Source organism: Ptychodera flava, chromosome 13 (genome assembly GCF_041260155.1).
Source record: "Ptychodera flava strain L36383 chromosome 13, AS_Pfla_20210202, whole genome shotgun sequence".
Lineage (NCBI taxonomy): Eukaryota > Metazoa > Hemichordata > Enteropneusta > Ptychoderidae > Ptychodera > Ptychodera flava.
The window spans coordinates 24,773,901-24,793,640 of NC_091940.1; the positions used below are offsets into that span (position 1 = coordinate 24,773,901).

The 19,740-nt window shown below is 40.6% G+C and overlaps 4 protein-coding genes across 4 annotated transcripts; all 4 read left to right on the forward strand.

Moving 5' to 3' along the window:
* Positions 1 to 13,510: 13,510 nt before the first annotated feature.
* Positions 13,511 to 15,472, forward strand: LOC139148521 (uncharacterized). The gene has a single exon (XM_070720010.1). It carries the CDS (start codon positions 13,511 to 13,513, stop codon positions 15,470 to 15,472), a length of 1,962 nt encoding a protein of 653 aa, XP_070576111.1.
* Positions 15,473 to 15,658: 186 nt separating this feature from the next.
* On the forward strand, positions 15,659 to 16,015 carry LOC139148522 (uncharacterized). Its single transcript, XM_070720011.1, has one exon. The coding sequence runs from the start codon at positions 15,659 to 15,661 to the stop codon at positions 16,013 to 16,015; it is 357 nt and encodes a 118-aa protein (XP_070576112.1).
* LOC139148523 (uncharacterized) lies at positions 16,012 to 17,520 on the forward strand. Its single transcript, XM_070720012.1, has one exon. It carries the CDS (start codon positions 16,012 to 16,014, stop codon positions 17,518 to 17,520), a length of 1,509 nt encoding a protein of 502 aa, XP_070576113.1.
* A 1,571-nt stretch (positions 17,521 to 19,091) lies between these two features.
* On the forward strand, positions 19,092 to 19,607 carry LOC139148524 (uncharacterized). Its single transcript, XM_070720014.1, has one exon. It carries the CDS (start codon positions 19,092 to 19,094, stop codon positions 19,605 to 19,607), a length of 516 nt encoding a protein of 171 aa, XP_070576115.1.
* The last annotated feature ends 133 nt before the right edge of the window (positions 19,608 to 19,740 follow it).

Sequence of the window (19,740 nt, forward strand, 5' to 3'; positions counted from 1 at the left end):
TGGATGGTGAAGTAATGTCGATTTAATCTACAAATGTTATCTCATCTGCTTTTCTTTTTATATTACACACTTGTTTTTATGAGTAATTTGCAATATTGCAACATTCAACTATACGGCACCTACCGCTTTTGAAAAATTTGAAAAATATGAAAATCCAATCATCCCAAATTAGTTCCAATCGTGTTTTCTCTATACAACTGGTGTTACCATAGACATTCTAATACTAATCTCAGACCCCGGCCAGACTACTTTTTCAATTTAGTAACTTTCACTTTGACCTCTGGTAATGGTGAGACAGGTCGGCCAGGTCACCCGACAGATTTTAATTGTCGAGATTATTCACAAAAACGTTTCATTCCACATCAACCTAATGCAGTTTAATTTCTTGCACCGGACTGAACAACCTTCGCTTGAATCGGTGGCGAATGTCTGCACACCAGTGGTCGTAGATACTGATGAGACATTTTAGGCTGTCTCGGAATTTCCGCAACATAGAACAATGATAGATAATTTAGCCAATAACGTCGTTAAAACCCTGCTCTCTTTCAGTGTTTCCATAGATAAACATGGAAGGAAATAACTTTCCTTTAAGGGAGACTAATTCTGCCGAATTGGCCTACTTTCACTTTTAATTCGGAGAATTCCGACCTATTAATACAAATAGTGTTGATCGAATATTGGGAATTCTGTGAAAGGGACGATTATGTGTACTTTGTTTTGTCAGAATCATAGATACAAGTATATAGGTATTATTTCCATGTAACTCCAGTTACCACGTGCATTTATATACAATTCTGCAACGGTCCCGACCAGACTGCTTTTCCAATTTAATAATTTTCACTTTGCTTTCGGAGAATTTGAAATGAAACCTGATCGTTCAGTTTGGGAGGTTAATGTTTATCAGTTGCTTAGGGATGGACCATTAGACCTTGGGAGGGGGGGTGGTCACAATGAAATTGTGAAAATTTTTTTTTTACTATTGTAAATTTCTGAAATTTTTTTTTCCAATTGAGATTAGCTGTGCAAATTTTGTTTTTCAGAGTAAATTTTCAGATTTATAATTTTTTTTTAGTTCGTCGCTGTCTGAAGATAAAGAGGGCAAAGATGTGGTGCCAAGCACCACAAGCGGCCACGAAGCGGTCACGGGGGGGGGGGAGGTCAGGAGAGGGGTGTCCCCCTGCTGCTGTTGGAGCTTTTGAAAAATAGATTAAACTTGGGGAGTATTTTTGCGGGGGGAGGTCAGGAGGGGGTTTCCCCCTCCTGCTGTTGGAGCTTTTGAAAAATAGAGATAAAAATGGTGTTATTTGGTGGCACTTTGGGAGCATCTTTTTCGGATTACACATCTTCCTCTGAAACATGGTCTTCTTGCTCCTCAGTAGCTTCCTATAGTTTTGAAAATTGACTATTTTGGTTTCCTGGCTTCCCTTTCTACTGCGTGGTGAAATGCCTACATTCACCCCACCAAACATCATGCATATCTCATGATTTACAATTGATTTTGACAAGCTGAGAAGCTAAAATAAGCTAAATAATATAGTTAAATTTGCATATTTGTGTTTTTAGAGCAATTGATGCACTTTTTTGATCAAAACATCTATTTCGCTGTAGCAGCATGTCCAAATTGATTGGATGTGTATAGATGTGTTGAAATTTCAATATTTGTCTTTTTAGGGCAATTTATGCCATTCATGGTAAAAAAATCTGTATTCTCTGAAAGGGCTTGTCCAATTTCTTTGAAATTTTCTACACAAAAACGATTATTCATGCAGATTTATTCAGTATTTGCTATCGAGAAACTTTCAAAGTTCAACCCTTTTGTGTGTTTTTGTGTTGGGATTTGTTGGATAGATGGCATTCTACGTAGTGTATTGTTGAATGTTAAAACATGTGTTGCTTTTGTTTTTTGAGGCTGTTTTTTGAGAAAAAAGAATTGAAAATGCCTTTTAAAAGCAAAATAATACATAATGCCTTGATATGTTGTTTTATCATTATTGACGTGTTTCTACTTGTTCACCCATTCTTGCATTCATCATTGCAATAAAATGCTGTGAAAAAAATGAAACTGATGTGGCCTGCATCTGTTTACCTTGATCTTAAAAGGCAAATACAACTTTCTGTCTTGACAACCATACCATAGTTTCAATGTTTTACCTAGTGTACCTGCTTGGTTTGTACGCAGGAAACAAGTAGAAAACAGGCTCTATAATTTCATAATTTTCAAGTGATCAGAATACAAAAGTCCTGAAAAGATAAGATAATCACCACTTCCAGTATAAGGGATACAGTCACTCTAAATGTATAAATTACAATTAAAATTGTGCCTGGAGAATGTACTAAAAATACAGAAAGTTGCTTTCTGTCGGTAAAATCTAAAAAAAATTCAAAATTTTAAAGACTTTTGCAGATTTTTTTTTACGCCTTTGTCTTCTGATTTATTTTTTTTTTATTTTGCAAACTAGTTTGAAGATTTTTTTTCCTAACTTTCTGCTCTGAAAATTTTTTTTTCTGTTTTGACCACCCCCCTCCCAAGATCTAATGGTCCGTCGCTTACTGTAAGGCTTTTTAGCCAAACTTTTCAATGATTGTGAATTTCTTCTGAAATTCAACTCTCACAGTAGATGGAACTAATCACGATTTTCATAGAACGTTCATAATGTGCCAAATGCCTGAAAATTGTCATACAACACCAACATGAATACATGACGTATAGTTTGTAAATTGTATAGATAAAAAAACAATTACGTTCCCGTTGCGGAACGGAAGTTAGTCGGCAGTCTCACCTTGTGACACTCTATTGATAGGCAAAAATGCAGATATTTCACTTACCACTTTTGACTGCGTATAGCCAGTGCACAGCTTGTTCACCGTCACACGGCAAAGTCAGTTTCAACGTCGAGGAAATGAGCGCTTGGCTGTCAAGTTTTCTCAGACAACGCACAAAATGTTTAAAGCCGAATACAAAACACCGCACCCTAGTCTATGGTAACTGGCGCGTGGAGCACTTCTCTATTCCAGTATGAACGATGCTTGCAAACCCCATGAGACACCAGCGATTGTTCTATAGTCTTGAAGTCTGACGTTCAGCGACCAACGTAGTGGCTTGGAGTGAAATTATTTTAGCTGTGAATAACAGTGTGATATCGCAGCGGCGCTGCATGCTGTGGCGTATCGTTCGCGCTCGAGTTAAGGGTCATCGCATCTAACCCTTGACCCGAGTGCAATACACAGCCCAGCACCGCTGACATATCACAGCTAGGAATTATCTCTGTTTGTTAACCACTGCACAATGAGTCCCTTTCACAGAATTCCCAATATTCGATCAACACTATTTGTATTAGTAGGTCGGAATTCTCCGAATTAAAAGTGAAAGTAGGTCAATTCGGCAGAATTAGTCTCCCTTAAAGGAAAGTTATTTCCTTCCATGTTTATCTGTGGTAACACTGAAAGAGAGCAGGGTTTTAACGACGTTATTGACTAAATTATCTATCATTGTTCTATGTTGCGGAAATTTCCCGAGACAGCCTAAAATATCTCATCAGTATCTACGACCACTGGTGTGCGGACAGTCGCCACCGATTCAAGCGAAGGTTGTTTAGTCTGGCGCAAGAAATTGAACTGCATTAGGTTGATGCGGAATGAAACGTTTTTGTGAATGATCTCGACTATTGAATCTGTCGGGTGACCTGGCCGACCTTGTCTCACCTTGACCCGAAATCAGTATATGCCTTGTTATGGGCCTTTAAGTCTTTGACGGCGCCCTCTGTGGTGTGTTAACGCGATATCACGAGAGTAACTGATCATACAAAAGTTTCCGCACCGGCTTCACATTGTCAGCGCCCACATTTGGATAATAATAATAATAATAATAATAATAATAATAATAATAATAATAATAAATAATAATAATAATAACTTTATTGCATAACAACACACTTCGGGAAGTGTGGTAGAGCAAGTTACAAAATCAAACGTTACACACATAATAATGAGCAAGTAGAGATTTTGCGGCCGCAAGAGACGATAAGATTTCGCGACGGCAGTTCATTACAGCGCAGAAACGTTATCATGAAGTGTCTGCGTCTGTATGTTTGTTAAGAGCAGCTAGGGCGATTTCGCGTTCGCACGAGCTTCTGTTTTTTCCGCATTCACAGTTAGGCATTCGCCGCCGACGTTATAATTAACCATGTCACTAAGTGTCTCGGCCAGTTTTCATCCAAGGTCAGGCTGTATAGTGTTAAGCAATTTTGACGCTGACTGATATTTTGTAGTCGCATAAAAATGTGGTTTGAGTTGTTGTTGTCGCATTAGAAGACGGCGCCGCTAAAAGTTATGTTGTAGCCGGGAGGTATTTTTTTGCGTATATTTCGACAGAAAACTTGTATGTTTTCAACCTATGCATTGTCAATGGGGAAAGTTTTCGCCGAGGGGTCCCCAACGGCTTTCCATGGTTAAGATATCCAAAACACGAAAGGTAGACATGATTTGCTGAACACATTTATGCCTGATATAATCATTGCACAGCTACTATCACACGCCCTAGGCCCTGTCAATGTTGAAGTTATGCCCTGCATAAAGATTTTCCCGCGCGATAAATTGTAGTTGGATAGACGCAGAAATACAAGTTCACAATATAATATTTGTTTATCTTGTAGTTGTCATCATGGTCCCCAGTTATGAAATACTTAACCACAACTTAACCACAACAATCTTTTCATAGAATCACTTTCTTTTGTTGGTCAAAACATAGACCCTCGAGAAAAACTCAAAATAATCAGTTCATATATCTGAACAAATGGCAATATCTCAGCCATGAGGAACGCCACGGTAAAATTACTTTATGGGAAAGTACAAGTCAATTCAAATATCAAATATCAAATTAAAAATAAACTAATACACAAGGTTTTAAGAACGAACAGTCGTAAATCTCATAACGATTTCGGGCATTTCTCACATATATGCCTAATCGATTTGTGAGATTCGTAAACGAAAAGTCAAACAAAGGCATTCCGATGATTTCTTGTCCAATAAATGACACGCACTCATGACTTACGATCGGTGAGGGAAACTTGTAAATACATCTGACAGAAGCATGTGAAGTTACCTGTCGAAGAAGAGAAATTAACTTTCTTGATCAACATTGTTATACCAGATTTGGATGAGATGAGGAAATCTTTTAACACAAAATTCTAATTCAAATGTATCAGATGATCTGGAAATGAAAATGCTGTAAGCGTCAGCGTACACCTTACTGAAATCAAACAATTTTTGCTCAGTTGTTACAGTGGTAAAATACACCTGCGATAACCCAATAGATTTAGATCAAAACTGACGACGTTCTTCGTTAATTGTGTTATCGTACCATCAACAGAACATACACACTACGTACAGGTGAGTGGGCTGGCATAGTGTTTATACCAAATTTATTCGTAAATGATTATCTAAGAGGATTAAGCTGGTGTAATTCTTGGAAATTCCTATTATATTTGTTCTGGAAAACACCTGAGTACATTAATGTTTTATTATGTTTGGTCTGCAAAACACCACTATACTTTTTTATTCTTTTTCCTGAAACATTTTTAAATGCAAATTTAGAGAGTTAATTTTTCAAACATAATAAATTGTGTACAATATGAATTCTAGTCTGTACTAGAATTCAGAAGTCAGAGATAGCATTTGACATTCCATACACACAGTCTATGTTGATAAGTTGAAATCCCAGTATTTCGACATAAATAGAGGAGTACGACGAGAAAATGTATTTTAAAAACCGAACGAAAATAAGTGTAATGTCACCAAAAGTTATGGCCCAAAGGACCTTTGAATTTACAATCATTTAGAATCTCTATGTCAGTTTCCGAAATCTTGAACTCGATGGTGAACATTGATGCGAAAACTTAAGCAAGGAAAACATTCTGACAGTCTCTTGACACTTACCTAATACCTTAACCATCGCCTTAGGTTTCTTCTTCCGGTAGAGTTGGCCAAGTAGGTAAACTGGAACACCGCTAAGGGTCACAGCCAGACCAGTGAGGGGTACCAGGGGTTCAGCATAGAACGGCACCACCACCAAGAACAAGCAAATGAGCGAGAAAACTATTGGGATCACAAGTCTTAGAGGAAGCTGCAAAGGAAATACAATTCTGTAAACTCAAACAGAAATGAACAAGATGGCATTGGTCTGGAAGATAGACCATTCATGTGGCAAAGGCCGATCGTAACGTTCATTCCTGGCAATTCTTTCTTATGCCAGTCGCAAAAAACCACTCCGACTCCAAACCCCTCTGCGGAAGTGCTCAGAGGTATCCGGAAACTAAAATAATGTGGAACTTGGACCAATACAAATCTTTACCATTTATATTATGATTGCAGGCATGCATAGTCTTTCTTCTTATATCAGTCAACTGATCCATCGGTTAATCTATCTGTATGTCCGTCTGATCTACTATCTTCCTGTTAATCAATCAATCAATCAATCAATCAATCAATCAATCTATCTATCTATCTATCTATCTATCTATCTATCTATCTATCTATCTATCTATCTATCTATCCATCTAACTATCTATCTATCTACTCACTAACCTACCTTCCTACCTACCTGTCCACCTACCTACTTACCTACCTACCTACCTACCTGCCTGCCGGCCTGCCTACCTAGCTAGCTAGCTAGATACATACATACATACATACATACAGACAGACAGACAGACAGACAGACAGACAGACAGACAGACAGACAGACATACATACATACATACATACATACATATTGCAGCATTTAATTTATCTTTCCATTGACTGATCGATCTGTGCGCCAATCCATCAACATATTAGTGGAACGTTTTACTCCCGACGATATCTCAATAAAATCTAGGGGAAGTAAATAAGGCTGTTTCCGAAAAAGATATGTTCAAAAGGCAACATGAGGGAATTTTACATGTTTGAGAGGTCGTACAATGAGCAATTATTACTCATTAACTTCTTCACCAAGTAACAATCACATGCCAGCGCGGCAAGGTCAGAATTATGTATCTCCATATTTTCAGTTGCACGCACCTTCCGGCGGCAAATATCGATCCGTTGGTCGCACCAGAGCTGACAAAGCCACGAAGAGAGGCATTATCCATGACATGACACCCAACGACGAGTCAGCTAATGTCTGTTTAAATAAAGAGTAATGTGCTACATTTACAGAGATTCATTTTTGTCAAAGTTGCAGCAATTCTCGATATGAACTATACGCAACAATCTTTCTCCTCACACAAAGTGGCTTAAAACATAATTAACACCTGAGATTTTAAAAAGATACAAGGAATAAAAAAGAATACTTTAGATAGTTTGAAAATTCGACCACAAGGCGTGCTTTTCTTTGAATGTGCGATCATTGAAGCACAATTTGCATAATCGGTTGAATGTAGAGTAGATCATATATGCATTATAGTACCATAACAGCTTGGTTGTCGAGTAAACTTTGCAAAATAGTGAACAATATAGGCATGCCCTCAGATTATCAACAATAGGAGACAGGGTGAAAAGGTTGACACGTTTGAGTTGTTTTCCACCTTTTTTCTTGTCTCTAAAATATAACGCCTTGTTCAACTCGAAAAGCAATTTCGATAATGAACATTATGCTTGTCAATATAGCCGGCATGGGCATACTGAATTGTCAAATGTACTTGACTACAAGTTAAGTCTGTAGCAGGATTGATTGTCCGATATCGACAAGACAAAACATGTCTGTCACGCCGTAAACATACTCTTCGTATTTCCATATCATCAACATTTTAAATTATTGTTTCTTAATTTACTGTCTATGACTTCGGTATATTGTCGTTTCGTCCAGATCCGATTTCTTCAAAAATTTACTTATGATGATCACCGAAAAGTAATGTCGCCCAAAACCGTTAGGTCACGAATATACTACATCACAAGTTTACTTCGGCGCGAACGCTTATATTACACTGTAGCTAAACCATATAGGACATAGTGAGCGCTGAACAGGTGATTTGGAATGAGAAGCTCACGTATGTATGTTACTTTTATTTTTTACAATAATAACAGAATCGTGAAGATGCAGTATGGTTGCATATATCGACGCAAAGTTGAATGTAAGGAATGACGTTTTGCCTCTATTGTTACAGAAGTGAGACTTTCTCGCGTGTAACCTGATCTCTGGACTATGATCGTGCAAGTTGGTCCCACTAAATTAAAGTTTAACTACAGAGACAATATTCAAAAAGTCAAGACAGCCAATCGATACATTTCGATCAAAGTTGTTTTACATTCATGTATATGTACTGTGCTAAGATATTTCGAATAAGTTAAATAAAATTTTGGCCAAAGAATACCCTTTTGCTCTTTTCCAATCAGGAAAGATCGTCAACTACCACCAAATTTCTTACAGCATACCGATAACACCAATAAACGATCCAGAGCAATTCCCTGCTTGCCCACTGTTTTGAAAGTTATCCGTTGAGCAAAAGAAAGGAGAATATATGATGACAGATAATAAAAATTGTCAGCCTGTCGACAGTGAAATGTCTATAAAGAACTTTTCACTCGAATAACTTTCGTGTCTGCTCCAAACGCAATATGAACATAACTATAAGCAAAACAGACGAAAGTTTGCACAGATTTTATAGTACAGGGAACGTTGTGCTGGCACTCTGAATTGCCCCTTTCAAAGTCCGCGTCCTTGGACCATAAAAGTGCAACTATTTTAACTTTCATCAATCGCCAATGTACTTTGGATACAATGTTTACATTGATCGTATAGGTCCATACGACCCCTGCCTTTGAAGGGCCAACGGTTTTCTTTTTCACTGTTTTTGTTTCTAATGTAAAATGCAGTTTCTTGCTCTACTGCCCAACACAGGTTCAAATACATAGTAGTCAGCTTGTCAATTCAGCCTGTACATGTGTAAACTGCATGCTTATTGCTTTTCACTCGAATAATTTAAGTATCTGCTCCCAACACAACATGAACATACTATAACCAAACCAGACAAAAGTTTGCGCAGATTTCATTGTACAGGGAACGTTGTTCTGACACTGAATTGTCCCATCCAAAGTCCGCGACCATTGACCCTAAAAGTGCAACTGACAAAACGTATAAGCGTGAAAACAATGAAGATGGCTTTTAAAAGTTTGAAAATTAGTGATTGGACCAATAGTGTAATGCCTTTAGATAAGACTGGACATGGGTAAGATGACTTGTGTCTGAAAATTTTCAATAGTTTGACATGAAAAGCAAAGAGTTTTAATTGTAACGACCAGAAACCTTTCACACCGTTTTCATAATTTATTTTGAAGTAAACATCGGACCGTCAATGTAAATGTACCTAATGATGAAGGACGTTCATAAAATTACAGTTTCTCAACTCTTAACCCTTTCACCCTGATTTTTCTTTGTAGAGACCGGCCACGTTGATGAAAGGGTGATAGATATATTACATTGCCCGGTGTTAAAGCGTAGTGGTCGTCGCGCTGCGCGTGCGCGAATTTTTTTGTTGATAAACATGAATTTTTGTAAACATAAGTCTTCTCAACTTCATCCTGAGTGAGATGGGAGCGGTCCCCCACTTTGTTAACGCCTATGTGAGACTCAACATCATGCAATAGTAAAATATTAAGATCGGAAACGAACTTCAGTGGTGTATTTCTAAACTCATGTAAGGCTACGAACATTGAGACACTAGGCTTCACTCGGCACATTATGTCGCTGAGTTTACTGCACGCAGTCACAGTGAACAAATGGGTTTGATCGCGCGCGGTCACGCTGGTTGTACACAATGCTATGTACAGTACAGTAAAAAATACATCACTAAAATGATCAACATTTTATATATATGTAGACTAGCAACAAGCACAACGCCTAACACAAAAATTACACTCAAGAGCATGATCGGCAAGCCAGAGCAGGGCACGGGAGATGCTGTTGCTTCAGTAAGGGAGACGGTCACTGCGTTGACGTACACAGATATAAGAGAATCCGGTCCCACAACGTACTGGCCCCGCGACGACTTGGCCCACGACCCACTGTTGATCACCATTTCTTACTTCTTCTAGTAATACGTGGCAAGAAATAGTCAAATGACAGGACACAATAGACAAAACGAGCAGGTTTTCGCGGCATTTGGCAGGAAAATTGCACGGCTACACATAGGGACGTATTGAGAGATCCTGTGCACGGTCATGGCAGAGATCCAACGGCTAGCTAGTGTAGGCCTACCAGTGCTACGCAAACTTCGTTGTTGTACCTCCTGATTGCCGGGTAGGTCTGAATCCTCTTTCAAATGAGATAACCCCCACATAACAAGAAGACCTATGAAAGGTCCTTCGCTTGACTTGATACCTGTACTCGGAATTCTCGTTTGCATCCCCTAACAGGGTAAACTTCGTAGTGGAGTTGGATTCTCCACAGCCGAGTGTAGTGCACCATATACCCGGTTCTCTTGGCAACGACGTTCATGCAGACCACAAAACATACGCTTCTTGCTGCAGCGGGCATTGCTCTGACAGCTGTAGATTTCTGTAGCTTGCGTTATTGTCAATTGTACGTTGGGCCTCTTGAAATGAAAGCTCTCGTTCTTGCTAATGCTAGAGATGTTGTAGACTAGAGCCCGGTCATTGATAGTCTGTTGGCATATACACACATACATGAATGCGGCTCCATGGCCCGAGCAATAACAGTAGCCGAGCCCCATTCAACTGATTCAAGAAAATCATGATCAAATGTGATCTTAATGCAGCGTGTAATTACTAGATTTGGTAAGTTGGTATGCTTGTGACAGATCAGCCGCCATTTTAACAAGCGGCAATATCGCAAACATTATAATCAACCCGTAACGTATAGTGGGGCATTCTTGGATATGTTGACAACAGGGGGGATCCCCTCAGGAGCATGCGCAGTGCGACGACCACTGCGCTTTAAGCTTTTTAAAGTAACCATTATATGTATAGACAGCAAGTGAATTATCGTAAACTGGAAACTTGCATACACGTTTGTACGACATAATCGATAAATTATTGCCCCATTCATTCACTGATGCTTGCGACCGATGTTTTCACACAACAGACTATCTCAGTAATTATATGTGCTTTGATAAATTCAAATAATAGAAGTTAGGTTTTCGCACTCAAAAACTTTCAATTTGGGAGGGGATGGGTTGTCAGCTCTACGTTTACCTTGCGCATATTTCAATCATCCCATAAACCCCTTATAGAGAGGTTATCTCCGCACTTTGTTTTTTCGACTTTCTTATGTACAAACAATGTATTTCTTGCAGGATATCTATATACATCACGCGAACATATAGATTTGTCTACATTTGACAAACATGTTTTAACTTTCAACAATCGCCAACGTACTTTGGATTCAATGTTTACATTGATCGTATAGGTCCATACGACCTTTGAGCGCAGTCTCGATGACCCCTGCCTTTGATAATAGTGACCAAAGTTTATCCACATGAAGATTAATGGATATTACAGTGATCTGCGATATATCAATTATAAGACTATTATTTCGATATGAAATTCGATATGAAATGATAAATTATTTATGAACTGAACGGAGCCTGATTCAATGATTTAATTTAATTTAATATCTTATGTTATATGAATAGAAATGATTATAGTTTTCATAGTTTCTGTTCCGGAAAGAAATCTCGGGTCAAAGGTCTAAAATACAAATAAATAAGAAACAAACAAAAAAAACAAAGTTTGGAAAACCTCCCGACTTTATTATTTGTTGTTTGTTGTTGTTTAGACCAAAACTGATTTTTGTTTATTGCTGTTTATCGTGTTTATCATGATTCCGGAAATTTGGCAAAATATGACATACTACAGTCGATGCTTTGAACACATACTGCGCATGACATAAAAACTTTGCTTAACAGAGACTTTTCTAGAGCTTGGACACAGCTTTGAGAATCTATGTACAGGCGATGGCTGAACTTTGAGAGTGGGGATTTAGTCGAGCGGTTCTCTCGGTGGCCTCTCCGCTAGGCGACTGATGCCGTATGTTGTGGGTTCGAACCCGATTGAAAACTAGCCGTATTTGACCGAAATGCACATTTTTCAGGACACTCATCACTGTGCATGTACAATGATTTATTTGCGCGGACTGTGTTAACATGGACATATTTGTCACAAAGTTTCCGGCAACAGTTGCTTCATAGTTTAATTTATTCGTGTTATTTTGTCGTGATTCTGGGGTTAAATTCTCATTACTACCAGATTTCCCATCATGCTTTTAAAACCTACAACGACAACGCACATGGATGCGGCGTGCTGCTCTGTACCGTGAGTTTAAACGTAATAAACCAATGTTTTTTTGTTCATCGAGAACTGTGAGTTTCTTCAGTGTCACTGGGAATGATCGGCGGCCAATATCACTACACTGAATATTCCCCACACTGAACGGTGGCGACCACGACGGGAGAAAGAGCGTGAGTACATCATATAGGACTTATAGTGTTGTACACAGCATTGCATCATCAATCAAATTAGACGAAGTTACCGTGGGAAAGCAGAACTAACGCTGTTGCAACGAGGTTTTTGCAGTCGAATAACTGTTGATCGCAGTGCTTACAAGCGTGCACAAAACACTGCATTTACCGAGGAGAGATTCAAACGACAGCTGGCTATTGCCGAAATCAAACTTGATGAAATTGCAGAGCTATCCAACAGTGAGGACACGGTAGACATTACCACGGCATATGAACAAATAGGAGAGTTGATCAAAAGATTAGACAAATTAAAAGACGAGACAGCCGAATATATGTTGGAAGCAGAATCAGACTTAGAACATGTGAAGGAGTGGACAACAACACAGAAAGAGTCCATCCAGTTATTTAGGGAGGCGCGGCAGCGTATCAGAAAACAGCTAGACGAAGCTGTGGAAAGAGACGTACAACTCAAGCTTGAAAAAGAGCTACATATCCAGCGCGTGGTAAATGAGCAACAATCAAAATACAGAGCACAACAACAAATGGAAATTGAGATGGCAGCAACACGCCAACAAAAATGAGAGGAAGAGTGGTATAGACAGAAACTAGATTTCGAGAGACAGATCGAAGCCAACCGTGCCGAACGAGTTGACCACAGGGGGGAGCATGCATCTTCAACAGCGCCCTCAACACAAGCAGTGAAGCTTCAGAAATATACAATCACGCCATTCTCTGGTGACTACAAGGACTGGTTACGCTTTTGGAATCAGTTTACAGTAGAGGTGGATGGTTCTAATCTTGCAGAAATCAGTAAGTTTAATTACTTACTAGAGCTAGTGAAAGACAAACCAAAGGAGGATATCCTGGGCCTACCACATACCTCAGAGGGATATCAGGTAGCCAAGAGAAAATACTTGTCGAGACGTATGGGAAGGACATTAAGGTGCACAAAGCCTTGATAAAGGAACTTGAGGAACTACCAGACCAACATTCACAAGTTGCGTGACATTCACGACTTTTATAACAGGCTTGCCAGGATAGTTCGCACTCTCACAACAATGAGGAAACTGACTACTGCACAAAGCTCAGTCTACACTCTGATGGACAAGCTTGGCCCAGTTCGAGAAGTTCTCGTACAAAAGGACGATGATTGGGAAGAGTGGGGATTGGAACATCTTGTTGAAAATCTACGAAAGTATGTTGAGAGAAATCCCCTGAGAGCTGGTGATGATAAGATTACCACAGGGAGAAGAGATGATACAGCAAGACACACGTCATGGAGGAAAAAAGAAGAAAAGTTACTTCTTGGCAGTAATGGAGAGTCTAAACAAGGTCGCAAGATTAAATGTGTGTATTGCAGTTCAGAAGATCATTCGAGTAACGGCTGTATGAAAGTACTGGATGTGGCCACCAAGAGAGCAATACTGAGAAGAAACAGGATGTGTTTCAACTGTACAGGATTTGGTCATCTTGCAGTCAACTGTAGATCCCGGGGATGCAAGAACTGTAAAGGAAAGCATCATACCTCAATTTGTGACAAAGGAAAATCAACGCTTGATGTGTCGGACAATACCAAAGTGGAAAAGGGATTGAGCTCAGTGATGGATCATGCCTCAGCATTACATGCCACTGTTATCGCCAAAGTTGGAAAGGAGAAAGTTCGAGTCATGTTTGACACAGGTGCGGGTAGTTCATACATATGTTCAGACTTGATTACAAAATTGCGTGTGAAGCCAGTGAAGACAGAACAGCGTTGTATTGAACAGATGTACGGCACTGTAAGGAAGATTGTTGAGGTGTACAGTATCACATTACAGTCCTTAGCAGTTGATGGTTTCTCATTCAATGTTGAGTGTGTGAATGCTGAGAAAGATATATTAACCCACCTGCCTAACCCAGGCATTCCTGCATTGAAGAAACAACACAGACGACTCAACCGGTTACATTTCAGCAAGGAAGAGACAATTGATGTTTCATTGCCAGTTCACATTATCTTAGGAGTGGCAGACTACCAGAGGATTCGCACGACAGAACCTCTAGTCCTTGGAACCCACCCAGATAAGGATCCAGGAACAGACTTCACGATGCTGGGTTGGACAATTTCTGGACGGCAGTCAGGGAGAGAGAGTCAGACAGAGAAACAGTTCTTTCTGAGATCCAGCCAAGAAGAATTTGAGAAGCTGTGCTCACTGGATGTTCTTGGAATCAAAGACGCAGATATAAAGGAAAGTGCAGCAATTCACAAAGAGTTCAAGAAACAGTTGACTAGGGCAGAGAGTGGATACTATGAAACAAAACTACCTTGGAAGGAAGATCATGTTCCACTTCCTACAAATAAGAGCTTGTGCACAGCTCGGCTATACAGCACAACAAAGAGACTAGAGAGAATCGGGAGATTAGAAGAGTACGACAAAATCATGAGAGAACAAATCAACATGGGAGTGATTGAGCCTGTACCAGCCAATCAGACAGGGGAGATAGTACATTATGTCCCACATCAAGCCGTCATTCGAGATAAGGCAGAAACAACAAAGATGAGAATAGTGTATGACTGCTCAGCGAGAGCCAACGTGAGAAGCCCTTCACTCAACGACTGCCTAGAGACGGGGCCACCACTACAACCACTCTTATTTGACATCATTGCAAGAAATCGCATGCGAAAGTTCTGTATCACAGGAGATATTCAGAAAGCTTTCCTGCAAATCAGAGTGCACGAACAAGACAGGGATGCACTGCGAGTTCTGTGGTACAACAATCTACAAGATCGTGAGGTGACAGAGTACAGATTCACACGGGTTATCTTTGGAGCGACGTCAAGTCCATATATTCTCGGTGTAACACTGCAGAAGCACATGAGGACTATAAACAGGAATATCCAGCAACAGTACACAGCTTGCTGGAAGATACATATGTTGATGATATTCAAGGAGGTGGAGATCAAGAAGATGATGTTGCGACTTTCAAGGTGGAGTCCACCAAAATACTGTCAGAGGGTGGTTTCAATCTTCACAACGGCATAGCAACATCGATCACCTCAGCGCAGAGAACGACAAGCAGGAAGAAGATACTTACACAACAAGGTTTCTTGACAACACATCTAGCAACGAGACAGATTTTTAGGTATTCTATGGAACAAGGAGGAGGACACATTGACGATCAGTTTTGAATCATGCCAGAAGAGCAGTGAACCAATCACTAAAAGGAAGATGTTAGCTGATATCAACAGCATCTTTGACATACTTGGATGGAGTTCTCCAGTTACTATCACTGCGAAGTTGATCTTCAGTGAAGTGTGCCTTCTTCAGCTACATTGGGATGAGGAAATTCCAAATGAAATTCGACGGAAATGGCAGATGTGGATAAACAGCTTGCAGCGTGCACCAACCATAACGGTACCACGCTGTGTGTTCACTGGCAACCCAACACATTATGAAATGCATGGATTTGTGGATGCAAGCAAGACTGCTGTTTGTGCTGCAATATACATCGTTGCGTATGAGAACTCAACACCGGTCAGCCAGAATCTACTCACAGCTAAGCAAGAATTGCTTCTAAACACATGAGCATTCCAAGGTTGGAGTTGATTGCCGCACATACACTAGCCAAACTACAGGATAATGTCAGCAAAGCTTTGTCCAATATCCATATCACGGCTTGTCACAGTTGGGTAGACAGCACCACTGTTTTATACTGGTTGTCTAATCATGGAGAATGGTCAACATTTGTGCGCAATCGGGTCAAGAAGATTGACGAGCTGACAGAGTCCAAGTGGAGATATGTGCCAACAGCAGAAAATCCAAGCGACCTTGGAACTAGAGGGTCAGCACCAAATCGACTCGGGACGATGTGGTTTCAAGGGCCAAGCTGGCTCTCAAGTGAAGGTGACAGACCAGTTCAACCAGAGATTTCAGAGTCAGAGGGAGCCAAGTCAGAGAAAAAGTCAACGAAGAAAAGAGAAGTGATTCTTCTACTGGAAGATGCAACTCAGAATGACACGAAAGCATGGTCACAAGAGCTTCTTAGCAAGTTCAAATTCTGGAAGCCTCTACGCATAACGTCATATATTAAGCGTTTCATAGATGGCTGTAAGGGGATAAGACGAGTGGGACCACTTACTAAATCAGAGATCACTGCATCAGAGAAGGTATGGATCAACACAACGCAGCAAACAAACAACATGGCTTCAGATGTTACATTAGCAGCAGATGAAGATGAAATAGTGAGGTGTCATGGCAGAGGTCCAGGTTACAACCCTATCTTCATCCCAAGAAGATCTGCCCTGGCGAGACGTATCATTGAGCACTGCCATCTTCAGACATTGCACGGGGGAGTTGCAACTACAATGAGTAAGGTCAGAGAGAAATACTGGATCCCAAAGCTACGATCCATAGTCAAATCTATACGACATGAATGCAGCTACTGTGCGAAGTATCGTGCAAAGGTGTTAGATGCTCCAGCTACATCAGCCCTGCCCACCTACAGAACGGAATTCACTGAGCCGTTCGATGTGACAGGTGTGGACTTTGCAGGGCCACTCATGTACAAATCAGAAAAGCATGAGACCAGAAAGGCTTACATTGCCCTCTTCACGTGTGCCAGCACCAGAGCTGTGCACCTCAAGCTTTGCAGAGACCTGTCTGTGAATGAATTCAAGCGACAGTTGAAGGAGTTTGTTGCTCGGAGAGGAACACCAAGTGTCATGGTGAGCGACAACGCCAAGACCTTCATCGCGACCAAACGGTGGTTGTCGACGTTACAAACGGATGAAGATTTTTTCAACTATTTGACAACACATAACATAGAGTGGAAGTTCAACATGTCACGTTCTCCATGGTGGGGTGGATTTTTTGAACGACTCATCGGCATCATAAAGAGAAGTCTGTCGAAAGCTATAGGAAGAGCATTACTGAAATTTGAAGAGCTCGAGGAAGTTCTACTCGATGTGGAGACGTTCATGAACAACAGACCATTGTGCTATATGGAAGAAAACTTCGAGCAAGTAGTGATCACCCCAAACCTGCTGTTGCGTGGACAACCAGCGCGTTTTTCTGGAGGAGAGCATCAATGACATGGACAGTGTTGTCCTTAGAAGCCGGGTGCCGGGTAAATAACCCGGCTGTTTTGCATTTTTTCCCGGCTACTTTTAACGTCATTAGATTCGGGATCGCACTGCCAGCTGTTAGACGGCACACGTACGATTAGCAGTTTCGCGACCCCTTTCCCCGCATGGAACTGCACAAACACAAAACAGTTTCTAAATCCCCAATTGTGGCTTTTTGAGCCCGATCTTTTATTCGTTAAATAGTGTGATTGGCTGATGGACGCACCTATGGTGTTGCCTTTGTTACGAGCAGTGTAATTGGTTTGACTAGTATGAAGGTCATCTTAGGTAATTTTTAACGATGGCGTCAAAAAGAAATGTGGCGTCGGCCACTGGCACCTTGCCGATGGAATATTTTTTCCCGAAGAAAGCCCAACAATACATTTAGTTTATGTATGAAAAACTTCAATTTCGCTGAATTTGTGAGAGAAAGGCGCCGAAAAGATGTGATTTTTATCGACGGTTCGAAGTTCATGAGACCATGGATGTAAAAAATATTTTTTACATCCATGATGAGATTGGCAAGCTAGTTTTCCGCCGCCGCGATGGCTGCCAACGTCACTACGAGTATGATCTTCTCAACAAATCAAGTTATTCTCAGAGCAATACCGACGCATTTTCTAGATTATTTTTTAAAAATGAGCTAGAACTGATTTTTTTAGAACCGACTGTTTATGTGAATGGGTATTTTATTTTCATTGATTATTTTTACGTTCTAGAAACCATGGTCACACTCACAGGCATGTGTGTTGCCGACCGTTGCCGACCGGCGAATCATCGTCACGGCTCACAGCTTCACCGTGGCGCTGATCCCCCGTTGTTTAAGACAACAGGACAATACGTCGTGGATTCCGGCATGGGTTCAGTTTCACTGCGCTTCTCCATGTTGGGTTGCCCGATAGTGTCTTTCGATGGAACCTCTGAATCATTTTTTTTCACTGACTCGTGGAGCAAATTTGAAAGAAAATAGAGTTGTTTCCTTCCGACGCCATACTGCATATCTGCTTTGATCAAATTTGGGAACTGCGAGACGGGACGATCTTGCACGGTTGACATTTATTAGTAATTTGTTGCAACATTTCTGTCAATCACTCACTTTGTGTCATAAGTTTCAGAAACTATGAGGTAATGAAGAATGGGAATGAGCAATGAAATGAGCAGACTGCAGGTGATTTAAGATTAAATGTTAAATCTTCACTGCAAATAAAACCATAAGTGTGTCATAGATAATACAAACAAAACAAAATCATGTTTGTTTGTTTTGTAGTATGTGAACCATGTCTGCAGCACGTCTAAGACACACAACAAAAGTACTGTTTCAGTCTCAGCTAAATGTCACCTCAGATGCCACCAGAGAACACCATTTCCACTCCAAAATTTCATTTTTCGCCTTGCGAGAGGGGGCACCCCCCTCTCGCGCTCTCCCCCCCCCCTCGTTCGCTATGCTCACTCGCCACTCGGTCGCTTCGCTCCCTCGCAGTACACCCGTCTACTTTCTTAAATTACCCGGCTACTTTTAAATGTAAGGACAACACTGCATGGATGACTCGAGAGATGTGATGAGTAAGCGGCTGAAGTACTTGAGATCCTGTAGAGAAAATGTTCGCAAACGTTGGTTAAATGAGTACCTTCACGCCTTGCAGGAACGTTACAGCAAGAGGATTGAGGCAAAGCATCAGGAGTTACCAAGAAAGAACTCGATTGTTCTACTCAAGGACACGACCAAGAATCGAGCAAATTGGAGGATAGGACGGATAGTAGACGACATAGTGGGTAAGGATGGAGTGATAAGAGGATACAAGATCCGGACAGGCAGTGGCTATGTTGTTGAGAGGCCACTCCAGTTGGTGTGTGATCTGGAAGTCAGCGGAACTAATGATGCAACAGGGGTTGGCGATATAGCTGATCCAGTGATTAACCAGACACGCACTTCAGCTGATGAAGAGGAAAGATCTCAAGCCAACCAAGAGTTGAGACGCCCTGCTCGGCGAGCAAAGACTGCTGCGGTAGATCGCCTTGTTGGTGTCATTGCTAACGAGAATGAGGACGATTAGGAAACCTCTATATTAAAGTTTAAGTAACTTTAATAGGGGGAGGGTGTGGAAAACCTACCGACTTTATTATTGTTATTTGTTGTTGTTTAGACCAAAACTGAATTTTGTTTATTGCTGTTTATCGTGTTTATCA

Coding starts and splice junctions, on each gene's coding strand:
- LOC139148521 (XM_070720010.1), top strand. CDS start 13,511: ATGAGGAAACTGACTACTGCACAAAGCTCAGTCTACACTCTGATGGAC.
- LOC139148524 (XM_070720014.1), top strand. CDS start 19,092: ATGGATGACTCGAGAGATGTGATGAGTAAGCGGCTGAAGTACTTGAGA.
- LOC139148522 (XM_070720011.1), top strand. CDS start 15,659: ATGTTAGCTGATATCAACAGCATCTTTGACATACTTGGATGGAGTTCT.
- LOC139148523 (XM_070720012.1), top strand. CDS start 16,012: ATGAGCATTCCAAGGTTGGAGTTGATTGCCGCACATACACTAGCCAAA.